The 14,876-nt window shown below is 38.2% G+C and overlaps 2 protein-coding genes across 2 annotated transcripts; both read right to left on the bottom strand.

The window, feature by feature from the left end:
• Positions 1–119: 119 nt before the first annotated feature.
• On the bottom strand, positions 120–4,458 carry LOC117629982 (putative zinc transporter At3g08650). Its single transcript, XM_034362672.1, has 6 exons — positions 4,195–4,458; positions 2,923–3,555; positions 2,368–2,652; positions 1,756–1,884; positions 1,500–1,597; positions 120–1,375 (listed from the first exon to the last, which is right to left on the bottom strand). The coding sequence occupies exons 2-6, from the start codon at positions 3,385–3,387 to the stop codon at positions 562–564; spliced, it is 1,791 nt and encodes a 596-aa protein (XP_034218563.1). The 5' UTR covers positions 3,388–3,555; positions 4,195–4,458; the 3' UTR covers positions 120–561.
• Positions 4,459–4,926: 468 nt separating this feature from the next.
• On the bottom strand, positions 4,927–11,317 carry LOC117631288 (probable LRR receptor-like serine/threonine-protein kinase At1g06840). Its single transcript, XM_034364351.1, has 21 exons — positions 11,277–11,317; positions 11,003–11,105; positions 10,718–10,868; positions 10,542–10,613; positions 10,352–10,423; positions 10,089–10,232; positions 9,923–9,994; positions 9,747–9,818; positions 9,529–9,603; positions 9,171–9,239; positions 8,991–9,059; positions 8,721–8,792; positions 8,543–8,626; positions 8,364–8,432; positions 7,290–7,813; positions 6,890–7,048; positions 6,518–6,801; positions 6,318–6,369; positions 5,876–6,126; positions 5,599–5,733; positions 4,927–5,499 (listed from the first exon to the last, which is right to left on the bottom strand). The coding sequence occupies exons 2-21, from the start codon at positions 11,094–11,096 to the stop codon at positions 5,203–5,205; spliced, it is 2,817 nt and encodes a 938-aa protein (XP_034220242.1). The 5' UTR covers positions 11,097–11,105; positions 11,277–11,317; the 3' UTR covers positions 4,927–5,202.
• Positions 11,318–14,876: the final 3,559 nt, after the last annotated feature.

Raw genomic sequence — 14,876 nt, 5'->3', positions numbered from 1 at the left:
TTCCACGGTAAGAAGGAAACAAAGAAGAAAAAAGAAATCAGAAGATTTGTAAGTTAGGAGCAATGTTCGATATGCCAGGCTTGGCCGCCTTGCGTTTCATACCCAACAAAACAACAATCTGTCTGAATCAAGACTGGTATTAAAGTTCACTGCCAAATGAAACAATGCATCAGAATTCTACTGCTTCAATGTAAAATCTGTCTGAATCAAAACTGCTAAAAGATAAAATTTTAGTGTCAAAGGGACAAACCCAATTCCTCATTCCTTCTCTGTAAGCATAAATGAGCATAACATAATTTTCTAACGTCTGTACAAGAGACAAGTTCTGCTATCCACGCAAAGGTTGATGCATCCTCCTCTGAACTGAAAGCAGCTTCCTCTAATGTCACCCACTCCTCAGTCCTTGCAGCATCTCCTCTACAATTCCTCAAGGGTTTCCTTCCTTTCCCAAGCAGAGGTGCCAAACTTATATGCCAGAGCATGAATGTGCTTAATTTTTCACCACTATGCATGCTCAGCACCTAAGCTATTACATTGCATGAGCTGCAGGAGTACCATATCTCATCTGACAGCCTCTGGAGCAGAATTGCAATAAGGTGTGTGCAAGCAGACCAACTTAGTGCAAGTCAAACACAGAGTTGCAAACCCCACACCCATCAAAATCCCGCAACTACTTTTACGCATATCCAACCTAACTGCTCTCTTTACTACATTTCCAAAACTTGGGAGTAGCCCCCCACATGCAAAAACCATCACATGGTCTAAACCTCTATAGTCAATACCTGCGAGTATTGCTCCGATTGCAGATATTGGACCCATGAATCCAATTAAAGCAGCCGCCGCAAGGGCTGCGTGCCAGTTGTCTGTAGCCCCAAAGATGCAGCTAGCCACAGCTGCACCCCGAGGGAGTCCATGTAGAGAGACAGGAAGGACCATGTGTCGACCAAGTCCATAAGCTTTTGGTGCAGCAACACCTAGTGCAAGCCCTTCACCCAAAGCATGAAGGGCAACTGCTCCACATGCCAAGAATGATTGGAGGGTGTGAACGCTCACTGGAAAACCATTTACTGCGGGTAAGTTATGCACTGAAGTTCTTTTGCGACCTGCAATCTTCAAAATACTGGAGCTCAAAATATGGACAGACGCAGCTCCCATTGCAAGCAGAAACATGATAGATAAAAATCCCATCTTTAATGACAAAAGTAGCTGCAATGGTCTCCAGGCACCAAGGACAAAGGCAATGCCAGATGCTGCACCCATGAGAAGAGCATGCTGGAGATGGAAAGCCAATGCAAATGCAACAAGAACACTGCCACCGAGCAACGGTCCAAGACCAAATAGTAATGAAACAAAGAAGCCAGAAGCATCCTCTGAGCTGCAAAACAGCACATGTAAAAAATAAGAGTACTTCCAAAGGCGAGTGAAAAGTATGAAAAGAACATGTCAAAGGGGAACACAAAAGCAAGCGACAGAATTCTCCTAAATTAAAATGAACTCACTTGTAATCATGGGTGAAATTCTGGAAAAGGGTGCTAAGAGCTTCCATAAATGCTACAGAGAGAGTAGCTGCTGATGCAACCTGCGATGGAGAGGCTTCCTACAACCAAATCCCAAAACAAAAAAATGTGTTGGAGATTAATATAGAATCTTACGAACATTTTGATAATCTCTTTAAAAAGTTATCAAAGCCTACTGCAAAGGACATAAGCACTTGAAGAAACAACCAACATGGAGAAGTCTCATGAGGAATGTTACCTTGAATGCATCAGGAAGCACCTCTGCAACAACCATCCAGATCATGCATCCAGCAGCAAAGCCCGTACAGAAAGGAAGAAACTTGCTAAACGCATCAGCGCATATGAATGAAGGAACAGCTACAATGGGCTGCAACAACAATACAAATAGGAGGCCATTTCGTTAAACAAGCTTATTTTCAAGGTTTCAGCTAGCTTCGTAAAGTCCTTTGGTTTGGTTATGCAATCGAATCCTGCTTCACCAACAACAAGGCAGTTTATGGGATGAGAGAGGGCCACCTCCAGTTGTGTGGCCCTAGACCCAACAGCCCTCCAATGAACCAAAAAAGACCCACATTGATTAAAAATAGTGAGCAATATCCAACTGTAAGCAGAAGTAACTCATAATTCCACTTTCTTCCGCGTTTTTATTTCTTTAAGTGAATGTAATTATAAATCAAGATCAAGTCATTTCAGTCATACCACAAACATGCACTTGAAGTTGAACCAGATTGAACGGATTACATCCTATTTGTTTGTCTAAGGTAAAAAGAGTAACGGAATCAGAATGAAAATCCACTAGAGTTGGTTATCTATTCTCAAACCCCATAAATTTTGAAAACTAACAAATTACCTGTGGTAATGAGGTAATCACGCTCCATAACATGGCATTCTGTGGAGAAACACCCCTGGATGCAAGCACCATACTCACAGCTAATCCTTCTGGTATGTTGTGCACAGCAATAGCCAAAGTTACCAAAAGGCCCTGAGAGAAACCCTTTGAGCCAGCAAACGAAACCCCAACACCAGAGCCCTCCCCAAATGAATGAAGAGTCATTATCCCAATCACAAGAACGACTTTAGTTGCATCAGCACCTTTAATGTCTAACATGCTAACTTCTCCATATTGTTCAAGAAACTGAAAACAGATATAATAAAATAATGTAAGGAATAATGAGAGCTTGATATATCCCAGCATTGTATAGAAGAAAAACCCATAACTGCACACAAGCAGACATTTGAACTAGATATTACAAGGGAAATATTGTTAAAATCTCTCTGCAAAATGCAACGGAAATGTGAATTCTATGAAGCAGGAACCAAATTTACTAAAGGGAAAATGCAACTAAATTTACAAAAATGGCAAAGACACAGTAAGACAGAAGAAAATGAGGGAGCAATTCACTACCTTCTTGCACAGTAAAATAAAAAGGCCACCAGCTAAAAGCCCAATGACAACCCAATTCCCAGCACCATGACCTTGCCCTTCCTGTACAAGATCAAAGCTTGCAGCCAACATTACACCAGCAGCCATTCCATTGCATAATCCTGCCCATTGTGGATCAAGCTCCACAAAGAAGAATGGGACTGCACCTAAACCAGTGGCAGCAGCCATTGCCAACGTGAATAATGCAACAGTGGAGACTGAGACCTTGCTGTTTGCGCTTTTCAACTCACCCAGTCCATTATTTGAATCCTCAAAACTTAAGGAATTCTCTATACCAGTGCCATCAATAACATTGCTTCTCACATTTTTGTGTGGAGCAGATATCAGCTTCCGCGAAACTTCATTCTCAAACTCAGCTGTAGCATACCCAAAGAGAACTATGGAGAAGAGTGAAAATAATAGAACCTTCCCAAATGTGAACTGCATTTTCACACTGACACAGATTTCACAAAAAGATCATAACATCAATTTCGGGATCTTGAGAGACGCCCACTATATTCTTCTCTTGGATGCACTGGGCTCTATTGAACTATCAGTTACCACTTCTCCACAAAAAGCCACCACTCCTTGTATGATGTGAGCCGTGTGGTCAACCTGCTCATTGCAAAAAAAGCTTTTAAAATTTTATCACCAACAATTCCTCAGTCACACACCATCCACACCTTTTTATTTAAATTATGTTGTAAAACTGTAAATTTAAAGCCCAAAAAAAAAAAAAGATTTTAAAATAAAAAACTGCTAAAATAAGTAAATTTCTGATTAATTATAGGACTAAAGGAAGCACAAAAGACCAATCTTCACTGATAAGAATAAGATTAACCCGAAAATCTCAAGGCCTCAACATAGGAGGATGGTGACTTTGGGGATCATCACAAGCTCATATAAATATATCCCACCTTCACAAACAATGTGCTTTGCAAAATCCAAATGGTAATAGAATTTTGAAACTACAGAATTGATTAAAGTAAAATCAACTATTCAAGCATCCTTATGCCTATGCCCTAAAGAAGAATTAACAATTCAAGTCTTTTATTTGGAAAGCGATTGATCAACCAATATCCTTAAAGGAAATTTCATCAAATTTCTTATCTTTACCGACGAAATCATAGCAATCAATCAATCAAGGAAACGATGAACAATGCGAACCCTAATTAGAGTTGAGGATCAATCAGAGACATGAAAAAAAAAATCCAAAATTAACAATCAGATAAAGTAAATGCAAATCAAACTTACCGATAGAACAAAAGAGCCCCAAAAAGGAAACGAGCGCGGGGAGGGGTTTGCCTCAACGTCAGTCAACAAGAATTCAGATGGAGACAGAGGAGAGAAGGTTCCCGGGAAAAACCCCTTGCGCCGATTTTGGCTTGCAAATAAATTCAGATTAAAATCAAACAACGTCAAATTCGGGGACAAAGAAATCAAATTCTAATTGGACGTACGTAGGAGTAAAGCTAGGGGCAATTGGTAATTGGCCCTCGGTGGGATTTCTTTGATTTTATTAGCGAAAAGAAATTTGGTGGGACTTTAATTGAATATTGTGGGTCAGCGCTCAGCAGCACGTCGTTTTTGTCTAAAACCAGCGACTCTTTAAAAAAAAAAAATAATAATAAAGAAAAAAAAAGAAAAAAAAAAGAAAAAGAAAAAGAAAGAGAAGGGTTAATTGAAGAAATTAAAAAAAGAAAATGACTTATGATGTCACTATTGTATTGTTGTGAAGGAAAATTGTTGTGTGCACTGTATAAAGAGTAAAGATTTTGGGAACTTTTTTTTTAATCAGAAATATTAAGGATTTTTTGCACCCAGTTCGGTTTGGTTCGGTCCAATTCACTAACCCAAACTGAGAAAAAATGAAGAAGAGAGTGCAGTTTTGCCTCAGTTACTGTTAGTAACAACTAACAACTCAAGATTCAGTATGCAGTAAAATGACCATCATTCTTTTGTTACACTGCAACAACATCTCAAATGCTAACTTTATGTACATACACTACACCACTCATTATTACTCACATTTTCGTTCTCTAGATAGCCAAAAAAACAGAGACAAAACTACATTTTAGATCCGAAACTCAGCTACAAGATGTTATTTTTCTGTCTGTAATCTGGAAAACGGAGAAAATGGTTCAAAGAACCCTCCCAGATTCTCATCAAGGATAACTTCTTTTCATACAACACGAATATATACAGTGTCACGTGACTAACATGAGGCGCGATGGTTGGGACAACACCTCTGGAAAGATCACTTCATATAACACTGGAGGACACATAGGATGTGTCTCTAGTCAAGTAGGATGATGAGGTTGGTGATTGGTCACTGTATGAGGCAGCAGATGGTGAAAATATGGTGCCAGCTGCCGGCATGATTTTGATTATGTTTTCAAGCTCCCTCACCACTTCCAGCATTGCTGGCCGCTTATCTTGCTTCTCATAACAACATCTAAGGGCCAGAGCTAGGAACCTCTCTACACATTCCGACGGATAGGATCCCATTCTGCTGTCTATAATAGAGAATATCAACCCGGCCTGATGAGCTAGATTCACCTGACAAATAAATAAATATTTTTTTCACGAATTTTTTTTTTTTTTTTTTGGTATATGCAGATGGATCACAGAAAGAGCAGTGGTGTTTTAATGTGTTACCTCACGAACAATGTTTTTGCCATGTGATATTGGCAGCACACTAGTCAAGAGCTCCAGAAACACAATCCCAAGGCTATAGACATCGCTTTTGTCTGTCAACTTTCTTGTCAAAAAGTACTCTGGATCCAGGTAACCCTGCACGTATGATTGGTTCCAAAACAAAAGAGTTATGGAACAAAGCATACTTCCTGGTTCTCAATTTCTCACAACGGATTTGAAAGTAGCAGATATTATATTATTCTTGATTCATTTCAAGCTTCGCAGAATCTAAACGTACCGGTGTTCCTCTCACAGCTGTAGATACATATGAAGGTCCGGTCCCTTCATCATCCTGTAGAGGAGCAAGCCGTGAGAGTCCAAAATCGGCTACTTTAGCCATAAGGTTGGAGTCGAGAAGTATGTTGGTGGCTTTAATGTCCCGGTGGAATATGGGAGGATTTGCCTCATTATGGAGATAAAGAATGCCTTTAGCTGAACCCAATGCAATCTGTAACCTCGTACCAAAGCTCAGGCTTCCCTTGGCCTTAACTGTCATATCACAGCAAGTACAGAACTTAAGAAGAAATTTCAATGCAGAATTAGCTAGATGAAACTCAAGCTGCAGAAAGAAATCTTGTCCCAAAATGGCGAATGATGAGAAGAACAATGGAAATAACCAAAGAGGCATGGATGAATAGAAGGAGCCATTTAAGAAACTGGGAATGTTGGAAATTTCATACCACAAAGCCAGTCCCTTAAGGTACCATTGGGCATGAACTCATAAACCAGCATCTGCACAAGCACCAAGAACATAATTTGATTAATGATATTTACATTCATTTGATTCTAATACATTGAAGCACTCAACCAGCATCTGCACAAAAAAACCAGTTGCAACTTGGAAGCAATGACTAATTTCCCAAGACTGCAAACCTCATACCTGCTCCCCTTCTTCATCACAATATCCCACCAAAGAGACCAAGTTTCGGTGATATAATCTCGATAACAGTTCTATCTCAGTCAAGAATTCTTTTTTACCCTGCAAGGATCCTTCTTCCGCACGCTTTATGGCTACAATTGTGTCATCAGATAAAATACCTCTGTAAACTTTCCCATAACCTCCTCGTCCAAGTTGAGTTGAACTATCAAAATTCCTGGTAGCTAGTGTCATTTCTTTGAAAGTGAACACCTTTACGCCATCAATTTTCATTGTAATCTTCGAGGCTGCAAAGAGTGATAAGAACTTATACCACTTTCTAGGATGATAAATTGATAATCAACCTGATGGTATCTCCAAGTATTCAGGACTTACATGAATGTCTCCTAGAAGGTGGTCTGTCCCGGTGTCTCGAGCATCTTGTGATCAGAAGCACGACAGTTGCAGAAAGAATGACAAACGATGCAACTGCCCCTGTTATAATAGCTGCCAAAATTCCCTTCCTGATGCCCATCCTTCGTGGCCCAACGATCACTATAACAACAATATCAGTGAAGTTACCATGATGCAGAATGAAATTAAGAACAAGAAACCTGCACTAAACCTGATTCCAAAGTAAAATTAAGAAACAGAAGAGTTATGACATGCAGGAGGAACATTGACCAATATACTCATAGGCTGGTGCTGGTAGATGAGCAAATAGAAAAATGCAGCATAATTTCATAAATTAGACCAAAATGACTTGAAACATAGATGTCCAGGCTAAAGTACATACTATTTGAATAAGGTCCCAGCAGAGTGAAATTGAGAAGCTCATAAGGTCCAAAGAAATCAGTTCGAGGAAATTCCCACGATGTTAAAACTCCTCTAATTCGATGAACCTCACTAAAGTTGAATGTATTTGAGTGGGGATTAATGAACATAGGGAAAAGCTTCAAATGCATCTGTAGACGAGGTCCTTCTTGCCAGAAAATTGAATCAATTGATAATTGATAAAGGCTCAAGTCGAGAGATCTAGTTAAGTACATTTCAAACTTCTGAATATATGGAGGAAAATAAGAAAAACTAGGGCTTTTCAGACGATATTCAACTATTATAGGTGATGCACAAAAGCACGGCACTGGGGAAGATGGGACATATTCGTAGAAATTATCTGTTGGGCATGCTTGACTAGGGCAGGTCATTGTTTGAGTTGAATTTGTTGAACTATCAGGGATTCCATCTCCTCCAGCTTCGGATCGACAGAACTGGCCTACATTTTGTATGCTTGCATTCTTGCAAATAGGATTTCCTTCAAGCCTGAGAAAAGCTGCTAAAGTGAGAATTTGAAGTTCTAGAAGTAAAACAAGGTATACTTTTGCTAATAATTTTAAATACAAGACATAATTTATGGGCAAGGGAACCACTCCATAACATGAAAGGAAGCATAAAATTCCCAACATATGCCATTGGATATGGGAAATGAAAGACGAGAAAAGAAAAAAGCTCCAAGGAATCCTAGCTATATCCACCTGTGTTGAGAATACAACTATAGAACAATGTGTGTTGCTTTTTAAAATTTGGTAACATGTCTCTCCTAATTGAAATTGTACCATTCATGCCACTCTTAATTTGCATGCAATTATTTTGTGCATTTCCTCATTTCCATGAAACTATTTAATCAATTTGTGTATCTGTAAAAGTCTCCATTTTTAACTGCACTGAGAAAAATAAGATGTCCAGCTATAATAACATCCTTAACAATGCAGAGTTCTTTTTTGTTCTATCTTCTCTAATAAATCCAGAACAATATATAAGAAACAACTCTGAAAATAGGGATCTGATTGAAGCCATTGCATTGGAAACATACCTCAAGGTGACGTTTGCTGGAGGATTTAGCTCTCCCGATATGTTCGACAGTGAATTGTTCCGGAGATCACTGCAAAATTCATCAAACTTCTAAATAAGCTCAATCTAAAAATTTACACTAAATCATTAAGGTCCTCAAACACTAAATGTTAATGCTACTTTTTTCGTAAAGGAATTTACAGTTTAAGTCTCGCTTTTGTACTAAAAGATACATTCCACCATATAGCAGGGACAGAACCAGTCAACAAATTATTCTCGAGTGACCTGTAATACAAGTCATTACAGAAATCAGATCCAGTCTGCATAGAAGTGCAATATTATACGAAATGCAGATTTAGGGAAGTTAGGAGATTCTCACAATTTCTGAAGTGAAGGAAGATCAGAGAAACTCTCAGGAATAGATCCATTAAGCTGGTTATCTGACAGATCGCTGCAATAAATAACGAAATTAAACAGGAAAAGTTTATAAATTACTCAGATTAAACACAGACGGTGATATGTAATAATTTTTTTGTGTAACATTCATTTAAAGTTAACATGCTGATGCAGCAAGAAGTATAAATAGAACAAGTTACAAGTTTTATTTTTGGACAGACAAGTTACAAGTTTACTTGGGCCATTTGCATACATTGTTGTCATATTGTGAGATAGTCTATGTGAAGGTATGGATCCACTCAGTTGATTCCAGCTTAGATCTCTGTGAAATGAACCCAGTAAAAGGTTACATAATAGAGGTATAAATAGAAGAGTAAATAAATGCATTATAGTGTCCATTAATTCAAGGTTGTTGAGCCATCTTAATACTTACAGATAACTAAGGCTAGGTATCCTGCTAAAATCAGGAATTTCTCCCTGCAAGCTACAATTCCTAAGACTTCTGCCAAATCAGAAAGAGGAAGAAGAAAAACTATTAGCAACCCTTTCAAGCAAATTTATGCAACATGTAATAAACACAAAATGAAAGCACTTAAAACATCTCAAGAAGTGGAAATACTGGATTTCAGAGGTCATTTGGATATCAGTGAAATTCTAAAATTCCTATTGGAATTACCTTGCATATGACCTTGATCACCAAATTAATGCAACTTGCTTATAGTCCTAATGTAAAGCAGTACAAACATGAACCATCGATTCAACAAGAGAAAGATACGAATACTACAACTTACATTTTTGCCAATTGGGAAAGGTTTCCATAAGAAGCTGGAATCTCATTACCCATGAAGTTGTTGTTATCAAATTGACTGCAAATGGAAGAGAAAACAATAATTTCCATCAACCAAGAAGAAAATCTCGTCAAGAAAAAACAGATTACCTACTGAGATCACACAAAAGGAAACAAGTTACTCCAAACTAAAAATCCAGACAGTGTTGAATTAGGACGTACATTATGCGCAAGTTTGGTAAGTTGGATAATTCTGGTGGAAGATATCCAGATAAGTTATTATTATCAAAAAGCCTGTAAAAGTTTGCATCAAGTATACACCATCAGGAATCAGTCAACAAGTATCAATACAGAACAATTTCCCAAAAACACAAGGAAATAACGCTTTAAGAACTCACAAATGAAGAAGAGTGGGTACTTTAGAAAGCTCAGACGGAATTTGACCACTGAAGGAGTTGTTGTTCATGTGGCTGCAAAGCAATTAATGTACATGCAGCTGTCAAACATGAGAAATATAAAATGCTAGCCAACTTCAAGTAGCATTTAGCTTGAACATGTACTTACAGATGTTTTACATTGACCAAGTTAACAAATGATTTTGGTATTGGACCTGACATATAGTTTTGGTCAACTTGTAGCCTATTTAATTTTGAAAGGTAACCGAGCTCATCAGGTAAAGAACCAGATAATTTGTTTCCACTCAAGAGCCTGCATACAAATGCATCACAAAATTTTTTATGAAAATTGTGTACTGTAAAACAGAAAATTATGTTGATATTCCAAAAACAAGTGTACCCAGAACTATAGATTGGTTGAACTCAACTTACAAGAGTTTCAAGGATGTCATGTTTCCTATCTCCTTTGGTATAGTGCCACTTAATTCATTCCACATGAAATCTCTTCCGGAAGAGAAGAAAACGAAATACAAAACATTAGAAAACAACTAAAAGATAATCAGGAAGAAAAAACCTCCAAAAAAGTGGAATCACAGATCAATTTTTGAGAGGCCAGACTCACAATATTAGAAGGTGAGATAGTTGGCCAAGCTCAGGTGCTAAACTTCCTGAGAGATTCATGTTCAGCAGTTGGCTGCATGAAATCATAAGTAAGAAAAAAAAACATTATCACTCACTGTGCGGGTAACGTAATCTGGAATGGAAAAGGTAAGAGCAGTACGAAAAAAGAATGCATACAGTTCCTCAAGGTGCAAGTACCCATCAGCCCCAACAGTACTAAAACAAAAAACTCCAGTCCAATGAGATTTACAAGGATCCCCATTGTTCCAGTTCTTGAGATGCTGCCTAGGATCACTTAAACTGTTCTTAACTGCTCTCAATGCATTGACTGCAAAAGGGCACAGAGCATAATTCATACTTTTCAATTGAATCGTATAAGAATCATATACAAATGATTGAATTGCACTGAATTAAATCTGGATATAACAAGTAAGAAATATAGCATATGTGCAGCAAACTCACCTTCAGAAGGATTTGTAACTTGTGCAACCGCAAGGAGGACGAAGCAAGAACACAACAGAGCAATGACACATCCACAGACTCTCATTCTCAGCATTCTAACACCCTATGGAAACGACCCAATGAGCAATTTCTATAAAACTTGCAAACACTAAATTCAAAATCTTGACTTTCTTTGTCATAAGAAGTAAAATTAGAACATGCAACAAAACACAAAATAAAGATAAAAGGAAACAGTTGAAAAGTTTTCTCTCAATTTTCAAAAGCAAAATCATACTTGACACTATAAGTGGTGGACTTTGAGACTTTGTTGTGAGAGAAAGATACTGCTCAGGAAGCACACACAGTTCCAAACACAAACATCAAGGCCGAGTCAATGGGAAGGCTAAGAATGGTGAAGTCTGTGCACAGAGAAAGAAGGCCTGAGATACATCATTTTCGTCATCTTGAGCATCAACATAAGTTGTAACATTAATTAGATCGTCATAGTTTGTTGAGTAAGGTTGGTCTTTGTTTTCTTTTGTTTAATGTTTTTTTTAAATTTAAGTGGAAAGAGATGAGAATAATGACATATGGCGTCTTCTTTGCATCTGCACCTATTACATAAAGTCCACTAAAAAATTCCTTTGCGTGGATTTCCACTAACCTCTCTTTTAGAGATGGCAAAAATTCCTGCGAGCGCGGGTTTCCATAATTTAATTTTGGTGAGAGAATTTTATGCAAGGTTGTTATCTTTACCAATAGCATAATGATATGCGAGATAATTTTTTCATCTGTCATTATATCATTGGTCGGGTATAGTATGCCATATTTTTGTTACAAGAAAGTTTTTATGCTAGTTGGGACTGTATAAAGTATTTTTGTCAAGTAAGCTTTTAGCATTTTATAAGCAATCAATCATAAATCACATTTATGTTAAGTACGTGAACATACTTGGTTGGTGATTAGTGGTCATAAATCACATTTATTTTTGTTTCAATGATTTAGTTTTGGAGAGAGAATTTCATGCAAGGTTGTTATCCCCACCAATAGCATAATAATATATGTGGGATAATTTTTTCATTTGTCATTATATCATTGGTCGGGAATAGTATGCTATATATATTCCTGTTACAAGAAAGTTTTTATGCTACTTGGGACTGTATAAAGAATTTTTGTCAAGTAAGCTTTTAGCATTTTCATAAGCAATCAATCATAAATCACATTTATGTTAAGTAGGTGAACATACTTGGTTAGTGGTTAGTGGTCATAAATCACATTTATTTTTGTTTCAGTTATTTAGTTTTGGAGAGAGAATTTCATGCAAGGTTGTTATCCCCACCAATAGCATAATGATATGCAGGATACTTTTTTCATCTGTCATTATATCATTGGTCGGGGGAATAGTATGCTATATTCCTGTTACAAGAAAGTTTTTATGCTAGTTGGGATTGTATAAAGTATTTTTGTCAAGTAAGCTTTTAGCATTTTCATAAGCAATCAATCATAAATCACATTTATGTTAAGTAAGTGTGTTGAGACCCAAAAAATTCATGATTGGGCCCAAATAAATTATTAGCCCGAAACGCCATTTTATTAAGAAAAGGCATAAAAAAGAGGTACTCGAAAACTTGCCACATNNAATTGAAATTCATGCGCCATGCTAATTCACCATGCTAGCTCTACAAGCCCATGCCAAAATTAAACATCAAGGATGATAAAAAAATTAAAGCACGCCAAGCGACATGCCATGCCAAGCATGAAATCGTTGTTTCACACCCAAACACACTACAAGCCTAAGGGGGCCCAAGCCACTCAAAATGCCCGGGGCTTGCTTGAGTGGGTTGTGGTATGGATGGTAATAGGTCGTCATGAGGCCCATTGATGGGACGAGAAATGGAGGTTCCGGGTTGCTTGGGAGGCTCGGGACCCAAGCCCATTTCTTAGGCCCAAATATATGGGTGAGCAAAAAGGGGAAAATAACTCAACCAAAATTAGCCTAGTCAAAGGATAGCCCAACCAAAAGCCCAATGTTTAAATAGCCCATTTATTTAATGAAGTACCTTAGCCCATACAAAATTTCACAATAAGCCACAAAAGCCTCAGCCCTTTGCTAGAAAAATAGAAGCCACGTAGAAGAGGTCTGCAGGATCACTAAACAGAGCTGCTGGAAAGTGCCAGCACATGGGAATGGATCAAGTTCCAAAACAAAACACCAGAGAGACCAAGGGCTATTAGCATGTAAGTTGTCAGGAAGAGGAGTACCCTTTCAAACCAGCATATACACCCAGTTGTTTTCCTTTATCAGTGCTGGCCTAGGAAAGAGAAGGGAAAGAAGAAGAAAAGTAGCCAAGAGTGGAGCTTCCTACTGAAGCAGCCGCGGGAAAGGGGGTCTTGAGCTCCAAAACTCCTGATTTTGTGCAAATAGATAAGGGGAAATCTCACCCAAATAGGAAAGTCAAGAGAGGAGAGGAAAAAAGGATGGGAAGGTTTGCCAAGATTGGGAAGAAACCATCAGGGTTTCTTGGGAAAGGATAGTTTCCCGCAACTATAAAAGGAGGTCCCCTCCACCTAGCAAAAACCAACCCAGGCTGAGAGAGCAAGCTTCCTCTCTTACTAGCAAAATCCAGTAACCTCATTCACTATTCTTCTTCGTTCTGCTTTGCTTGACAGATTATTTTCAGAATCTGTCAAGCTGCCGGAAGAAGCGATGTTCATCTTTTACCTCCTTTCAGCCAAGATCACCCTGCAAATCTGGTTTCCCTCATTTTAAACACTCACATTTCTCCTTAAGAAGCCTTATTTTCCTCTTTGGTGCTCAACTCATGCTGCCCCTGCTCCCATGCCACAAGCTCTTCATGCTAAGCCAAAATCTTATCTGAAAGCAAGCACAAAACACCTGTAAGCAGCCCTCATTTTCATTGGTGAAGGTGAAGGTAACCAGAACACTTCCTAAGGTTTTGCTGCCCTTCCGAAGTGCTTTTGGGGCTTAATTTTCGAACTCCAGCACAGGGGGCAATTTCAGTGATTTCCCTTTTCTGGCAGCCCAGCCCATTTACAGCTGCCGGGAGAAAAAAGACCCCCACAAAGTGAAACATACTTGGTTCGTGGTTAGTGGTCATAAATCACATTTATTTTTGTTTCAGTGATTTAGTTTTGGAGAGAGAATTTCATGCAAGGTTGTTATCCCTACCAATAGCATAATGATATGTGGGATAATTTTTTCATTTGTCATTATATCATTGGTCGGAAATAGTATGCCATATTCATGTTACAAGAAAGTTTTTATGCTAGTTGGGATTGTATAAAGTATTTTTGTCAAGTAAACTTTTAGCATTTTCCTAAGCAATCAATCATAAATCACATTTAAGTTAAGTAAGTGAACATACTTGGTTAGTGGTCATAAACATTGAAAACCATATTGGTTTTGGGTAGAGTTAAGTTGATATCATACTCGTGTCTGAGATCACCTTGTTATTTAACTGGATTTCTAATATCAACTGTAGCTACTAAATCATTATTTCACAAAGGATTTTAATCCATAAAAAAATTATATCAGCAAAAGGATTCGAGTTCATTGGCAAGACGTGCCAAAGTACGAATGGAAGTACAAATTTACTGCTTTTATTAGAGGGCATAAATTGTCAACATCAAATTCCATTATAACATGAAGGAAGTTGAGGTTCCACCCCAAAACTAATTGGCAATGAGGGGAATAACCTAACTCCTTATAACCCCTTGCTAGGTTTCTTAACTTTCCAATGTGTGACTCTTTACCTTCACATTCTCATACGCCCCCGCATGTGTGGCGATTTTTCAAGCGTAACACGTGGACAACACATGTTGGGTGACGTGGAGCACGTGTGGCCGTTGGGCTTTCACACGTGGGCTAACCCGC

This window comes from Prunus dulcis, chromosome 6 (assembly GCF_902201215.1).
Source record: "Prunus dulcis chromosome 6, ALMONDv2, whole genome shotgun sequence".
Lineage (NCBI taxonomy): Eukaryota > Viridiplantae > Streptophyta > Magnoliopsida > Rosales > Rosaceae > Prunus > Prunus dulcis.
Note: the sequence above shows the minus strand (reverse complement) of the source record. Positions and strands in the feature narration are given on the sequence as shown.

Excerpts from the sequence above, each read along its gene's own strand:
- LOC117631288 (XM_034364351.1), bottom strand. The coding sequence starts at position 11,096 with ATGCTGAGAATGAGAGTCTGTGGATGTGTCATTGCTCTGTTGTGTTCT. Across the intron at positions 5,734-5,875 it reads CAGCTGTGAGAGGAACACCG|GGTTACCTGGATCCAGAGTA; the intron begins GTACGTTTAGAT and ends TCATACGTGCAG. Across the intron at positions 5,500-5,598 it reads GCAAAAACATTGTTCGTGAG|GTGAATCTAGCTCATCAGGC; the intron begins GTAACACATTAA and ends TTTATTTGTCAG.
- LOC117629982 (XM_034362672.1), bottom strand. The coding sequence starts at position 3,387 with ATGCAGTTCACATTTGGGAAGGTTCTATTATTTTCACTCTTCTCCATA. Across the intron at positions 1,598-1,755 it reads TGCTTCCTGATGCATTCAAG|GAAGCCTCTCCATCGCAGGT; the intron begins GTAACATTCCTC and ends ATTTGGTTGTAG. Across the intron at positions 1,376-1,499 it reads AATTTCACCCATGATTACAA|CTCAGAGGATGCTTCTGGCT; the intron begins GTGAGTTCATTT and ends GCTGTTTTGCAG.